Here is a 6,800-nt window from a genome sequence, read left to right on the forward strand (position 1 = left end):
AGAGACCCCAGGCCAACCTGAATCATGGCTTGCACCCGGGTCATCGAGTAGAAAGATGGGCCGACTTGGGGGCCACAGGACTTGTGGACCTGAGTGTGGGACCCAGTGCAAGAGTACACAAAGTGTGCTCCCTCTTTCCCCCACTCAAACTGTTCCAGTAAATCAACTGAGGAGGAGTCCTCCAAGGGCCCAGGACTGGAAATTCATGGGGAAAGTGCTGTTTGTGAAGAAAGAGGAGAATTATTGTGGGCTGGGGGCTGGGGATAAGACTCCAAAGAGACCAAATTTCCACCAAGAGGATCCTGGACTGAGACCCTAGAGAGGGACCCTCCCTCACAGACCCATGGCCAGGCCCACACTGAAAGACCCCACACGATGACCTCATATTGAAAAGCCCGAGAAGACTCAGCAAGGAGAGCCCTAAAATGGAGAGGGATCCACAGAAAGTCCCAAGCTGAGAGGTCCCTTTGAGATGCCACTAAAGGGGAACCAGACACCACTGAGGCTGAGCCTGAGAGAGCTCACAGGGTGGTGAGGGTGCAGGCATACTGAAGAATTGGGCTGGGGAGGGAAATGTAGACAAGTGAGTCAGGTAACCTACCCCAGGCGGATGGGAACCCTACCTTGGGTTTAGCTCAATCTCCCCTTTCACGTTTGGAACCCCTGCCTCCCGGAGGGAGAGACGAGACGGTGAGGGAGGTGTCAGCCTGGAGCTTCCTCCAAGGCCAGGGTAAGGGGGGCTTGGCCCTCTCACTGCCCTCCTCTCTGCCAGATGCTCTTAGCCCCTTAGGCATTTCCCTGCTGGGTCCCAGCTGTCCCACCTCCTCCCACCTCCCCCAGAGCAGCAGCCTGCGTAGACAATGGGATGGAAAACCCCTAGGAAGTCTCTGATCTTGTCACTAAAGAACTTCCCACTGAGGCCCACCTTTCTGAGGCCTTGTTCCCATTCCTGCCTAGGGATTCTTGATGGGAAGTGAAGTGGGGAGAGCAGGGAAACTGCCCCCAGGAATGCCCAGCTCCATAGTGGTGCCACAGGGCCTGGAAACACTTTCTCCAGATATTGGATGACACCCAGTTGGATGCTTCCTTTGGCCTCACCTGGCCCTTCCTGGCACGTCCTAGCACCTGGGGATCCACACAGAGTCAACATCTCTGTGGTAGCCTGACTTCATTCAACCCTGCCAGGATCCTGTCAGGGAATGGTGGACCCTGGGTCTCTCCACACACCTGCTGTTGTCTGTTTTCAGGATGAGTGGGTCCCAGGAAAAGCCAAAGCCTCTAGACTGCTCTGCTCCTTGGGGTCAGTCAGGAAAACTGCCTCTCCTCACTCCTCCTCCCTACTCCTCCAGAAAGGAGAGCAGGTACAGAATTCCCACCAACAGCCCTGCGATCCTAAATAAAAGTCACGTGGTGCTGCCCTCCCTCGCTGAGAGGCACATTGCTGGTTTGAAGTGGCCAAATCAGTTTTAGCTTTCTACACCTTGAGTCTGTTCTCCACTCAAACCCTTGGACCTCTGAGAAGGCCCACCCTAGGGCACCTGGGTGGCTCAGTGGTTGAGTGTCTACCTTTGGCTTAGGTCATGATCCTGGGGTCCTGGGATCAAGTCCCACATCAGGCTCACTGTGGGGAGCCTGCTTCTCCCTCTGCCTGTGTCTCTGCCTCTCTCTCTGTCTCTCATGAATAAATAAAATCTTAAAAAAAAAAAAAAAAAGAAGAAGGCCCACCCTAACACCAAGCATGACCATTCAGGATTAGTAGCCCCAGCCCCAGCCCCTCTGCTGAAGGAAGGACCAGCAGGATGAATGGAGAGGCCTCAGTTCACATCACGCCCACCTACCATTCACATAGGGGATACTGACTCCTGGGAAAACATTTCTATCTCCTAGCTTCCTTCCACTGAGGAAAGGGGGGCTTGGTATCTGAATCCATGGCACGTGGAACACGGAGAGTGCCCTTTTCACCACCCCCTCTGAGACACAGATATTGGAAGCACCTATCCCACAGGGCCATGGCCCTGCGGCTCCTCCTTCGGGGTCCCACAGAGCTCCTGACCCGCACCAGAGCACGGCTTCCCCAGCACCGCCGGTATCCACAGAGCCTGTGGGTGGACACACCTTCACACATGGGGTCTGCTCCACCTCCCCCCCCCACACACACACACACAAGAGGACAGTAGACTCCCCTCTGCTACACGGGGACACGCTGTCACAAGCCCTAATCCATACATACATGTGTGGCATGGCACCTGCCCCGGGGTGTGCCTCTGTAACTGCCAGCCCCCCCACCCGACCTTACAAATGCCCACTTTGCCTCCACTTCACATTAAAGGACGGAGACACAAAACACGTAACATGTGGATACAAGTATTTTCCTCACTTATGCACTCCCAGGTCCACACCCCTGGCTGAGCGAGTGAGTGAGCCACCCTTCTGCAAGCAGTGAACAGAGCAACTTCAGCCCGACTCCAGGGCTGCGCAGACCCGGTCCCACTCCTCTGCCCCGCTCCAGATTGGAGGCTTCAGAAACCCTCCCACCCCGCGCCGGGGAGTCCCCACCTCCATTCTTCTCCAGCCTCCCCAACCCTCCCCCCCCACCATCCGCCTCCCCACGCCGGCCCCCGGTGACCCGCTATCCACACTGCCATCTCCTGGTCGTGGAGAGATGGACCCCCCAACGGTGCGTCCCTCCTTCGCCCCCTCGCCCCTCCGCTGACACCTGTCAGCGCTCGCTCCCCCCGCCGCTCACCTGTGCGCATGGGTTCCAGATTGACCATCCTGCCCCAGGCGGGGCCAAAGGCAGCGCCCCCCCAGGCCCCTCGCGTCTGCCCCAGCCGGGCCCCCGGGGAAGCCAGGGTCTCTCCTCCGCCCCCGCCGCCGCCGCGGAAGCCGCCGCCGCTGTCGCGCGCTCCGCTGCTCCCGCCCGGGCAGCGCTCGGCTCGGCCGGGATTGCCACACGCCCAGGTGAGCACGCGGCGCGGCGCGGGGCGGGGGCCGCCGGCCACGCCCCCTGGCAGGGCCCCCGCGCCTGGCCCCGGGCCCATGCAAACCCGTGATTTGCATGCGCGGAGCTGGGGACCTGGGGAGGGGGCGGGCTGCGGCTGCGGCGGGTCCCCGACCCTGCGCGACACCTGCGCGCCCTGCCCCGGCCCGCGGCCCCCCCCTGCCGCGCCCGCAGCGACCCAGACGCCTGGGCCCGCTCGCCCTTGTTAGGAACCCCCGGTGGATGATCCGGCCGGGGCCGAGCTGCTGTCTGGACAGACTCCCAGAGGGTAAGCCCTGCAAGGAGTCTAGAGTGTTTAGAAAAGCCGTGGGGGTGTTCCGGAAAGACTCTGGCCTTGGAATCCCATCTCTCAACGGCTTTCCAGCTGTGAGACAAGAGACGAGGCTCTTCAAGGCGCTTCGCCTTCCTGCACCCATTTGAATCGTCTGCAAAACGGGGCCGGGGGGACTCGCCATAACGGGCATCTATCTATGTGCAATTTAGCAGCCGGCCAAAATTCACCTAGCCCCCATACACGCTCACCACATCCCGGGAGTTAGACGGGGCCCAGCTCATTACCCCATTTTCCTGGGGAAGACCTCGCCCCCTGCCTGTCCTCCAGGTCCCACGTGGCTCTGAGGTTCTATGAGAAGATGATGTGAAAATTATTTACCAGTGTCAGGGACTGGGGGGACGGCCACCTGCCTCATCGACAGAGCTGGGAAGCGATTCGCCAAAGGCACACAATTCCCTAGTGATAGAGCCTGGCTCAATCAGGTCCCTGGACTCCCGCTCCAGTGCTCTTTGTAGAACCCATCCTAGTCTCATCATCTAAGCTCCCTCCACTCTTCTCTTCCGTTCATTAGGTCCCAGGGAGTGGTGCCAGGGCAAAGGGACCACCTGTCTGTAAGCCCAGAAAGCCAGTTGCTGACAGGAGCCCAGGATCTTGCCATCCTCTGCAGACAGGTGTCCCTACCAACCTACCTCTCCCTTCTTCTTAGTCTCTAGGACTGTTTCCTGCTCACAGAACAGGTCCTGCGCTTTTCTGCCTCCCTGCCTTGTTCACCGGGTTCCTTCCATCTGGTATGTTACCCACCGCCCACCCCAGTGATCCCTGTTATAACATCCAGCAATTACTGAGCTCTCGCTCGGTGCCAGGCGCTGTGCTAACCAACACTTTAAAGGCTCTGATCTTGTCTCGTCCTCATAACAACTCGTAAATGGGACTCTTATTGTTTCCATTTAACAGGTGGGGAAAATGAGGCTTTGAGAGTGCAACTTGCCGGTGTTGCACAGCCAGTAAGCATCAGGGCTCCTGTTCTGAAGCACTGCACGCTACTCCTTCTGCACAGTTTAAATGCCACCTCCCTTCTGAAGTTGGATGTGATCTGATCTTTTATTAAATTAGCATAACACTTCAATGTGCTTCATAGCCCTTGTGGCGGGTTCTGGGGGACTTTTCTTATCCTATCTCCTGGTCTTAACTGATTGGCTGCCCCCAGGGCGCTGAGTACCCTGCGGGGGGCCGGGACACACAGGCTCCAGGGAGGGCTCAGTGGGTGCCACAGAGGCCCTGAAGGAAAAGGAAGTGCTCAAGAGGACCTACATGCTCAGGTTCATACAAACCACCCTTCCCCAGTCACATCTTCCCTTCTTCCCACTCTTAACAAGAGGGAAAAGGACTTCCTTCCTGATTCTTTGGCTGGGGGAAGAGATCAGTAAAGGCTTCTTGGAGACCTCCTGGGCCCAGGGACCCCTTTCAGGACACCGCTAACCTGTCTCTTCCTTCCCTCCCTCCCCTTCCCTCCTCCACTCCGAGTCTGGCTCCTTTCTTATCTACAACTGTAGTCCGCCTACCATCATGCTAGAAAAATGCCTGCACGTAGTTTATATACCCCTGTGTGCTTGCGATTTCCATATGTCAATATGCATAGCATCTGTGTGGCTGCGTACACCGAGGGTCTGATTCTCTGACCACCACATCTGGGACCCGCTGTTTCTTGTTTCCACGTGCAGTTACCTTTCTTCTCTGGGCTTTGGTTTTCCAGAAGCGATAGTGGGGGGTGGGGGGCAGGCAGGAAGCCGAGGGCATATGACTAATGGTTTCCAAGGGCCTTGGAGCTCCAGCAGGCTAGGATTCTGGGGCCCTGGGTTTGAGGCGGGAGTGGAGCTTTGGGGGATGGTGAACCACTGAGGCAGAGGTGGGGCCTTGGAGGTTCACAGTTGGAAGCACAGCTTTGGATTCCAGACAGGCGGTGGGAGGATGGGAGGGTGAGGGGGTGGGGGTGGGGCGAGGGTGACAGACGTTACCTCACCTGCATCCCTGTGCTCATTTATTCAATAAATATTGAGTGCTTCCTATCTGCCAAGAGAGGTGCTACAGGCTGGGCATGCACCTTCTCATTTACTCGGCACAACTTTAGAAGGAAGACACAATTTTGAGGCTTCTTTTAGAGATGAGGTTCAGGGAGGTTAATGCAGCTAGTAGATGGCAGAGTTGGGATTTAGAGCAAGTCTGCCTGACGCCAAAGCTGGTGCTTTTAATCCTGCAGTGTCCCTACCTGTGCCTCCCCTTCTCTTCTGTGATCGTGTCCCTCTAGGCAGAAGGAATCTAGATTATTGTTCCTATGAGGAACCCAGGCCCGCAGAGGGGGTGGGACTTGCCCAAGATCACAGGGCAAGTAGACAAGTCACAGAAGAACAGAGACCTTTCCCTTCTTCCCACTCCTCCTTCATATGCTCTTCCAGGATCCTCTAAGGTTGGGTGGGTTTGCAGCGTGCAAATATGGGGCCCTGGGGCAAAGCTGGATGTCTCTATTCCTTCCCTCTCTGACTTGCTTGATGATCATCTCAATTAGGTGAACTGAGTGGGGGGTGCATAGGACCTCTTTAACCCTGCCTCTTTCCCAGAACTCAGAGAATCTCCAGGAAACCAGCTTTTTGAGTTCTGGGCAGATGGGAGATCCCGGAGAAGGTGCCACCCACCCTGGGCCTCATATTCCATGTGTCTGTTTGGCTTGGGAGAGGAGAAGCTGTGGGGAAGAGAAGAGAGATAGTAGGTTGCCTGGAGGTTAAAAAGGAACAGAAGAAAGAAAGGGAAAAAGAAGCAAGGACAGGAAATTTCATTGCCTTTGGACATCAAAAGAGGTATATGCAAATTACATGCAAATTGAATGCAAATCAGCACACTGCTTCCCTACCCCTCCCCTTTCTCAACAGCTGGAGGACTTTTTCAGAGAGTAGCCAAAACCTCACTCCAGGAGACTGCAGTTCCCCAAACTGATCAACTCGGACTCTACCCCAGGTCCTCCTGGTCTTCCTGGGGTGACATCTGATTCCCTTTGCTGCTCTTCTTGGAAGTCACTAGCACCCTGGGCCCCATTTCTATTTGAGCATGCACTCTGCTTCTTTTGCCTCAAAGGACAGAAGAAGGCTCTAGGAGTCTAGCCTCCCCTTTCAGGCACATTGCTGGACTGGGGATGCACGGGGGATGGGGATGCTGGATTGGTATTGCACTGTTCAGAGAAGGCACTTGGGGGACGGAGGTGGGGGCCTCCCAGCCCCCCACCCCCCCTGGCCCTGCTCTCCGCCTCAGCAGAGAAGTGGCCTTTTTGGCCGTGTGCCCTGTTGCTCATTCACATTTCCTGTCATGTCAGCTGGATTGAGTTGTCAGGGCTGGGAGAAGGGTGGGGAGCGAGGCGTCCTGGAAGGCCACCAAACAACAAGTCCCTTCTAGCTCCTTCTGTCTGCCAGATGGGCTGTAGGGCCCAGAGCGTGGGGGTACGGGTGGGGGTCAGCTCCCTGCCTTGGGGCAACCACA

At 56.8% G+C, this 6,800-nt stretch overlaps 1 protein-coding gene across 2 annotated transcripts in view; it reads right to left on the reverse strand.

Moving 5' to 3' along the window:
- POU2F3 (POU class 2 homeobox 3) overlaps nt 1-2,906 on the reverse strand; it is a 75,412-nt gene extending 72,506 nt beyond the window's left edge. Inside the window, exon 1 of one of the 2 annotated variants that reach the window (XM_025465224.3) lies at nt 2,747-2,906. In XM_025465224.3, the coding sequence (XP_025321009.1) occupies nt 2,747-2,774 (28 nt within the window). In that variant the 5' untranslated portion in view covers nt 2,775-2,906. The remainder of the gene's footprint in view (nt 1-2,746) is intronic. The other variant, XM_025465228.3, reaches the window with a different exon arrangement.
- Between the last annotated feature and the right edge of the window lie 3,894 nt (nt 2,907-6,800).

Source organism: Canis lupus, chromosome 5, assembly GCF_003254725.2.
Source record: "Canis lupus dingo isolate Sandy chromosome 5, ASM325472v2, whole genome shotgun sequence".
In the NCBI taxonomy this organism is placed as follows: domain Eukaryota; kingdom Metazoa; phylum Chordata; class Mammalia; order Carnivora; family Canidae; genus Canis; species Canis lupus.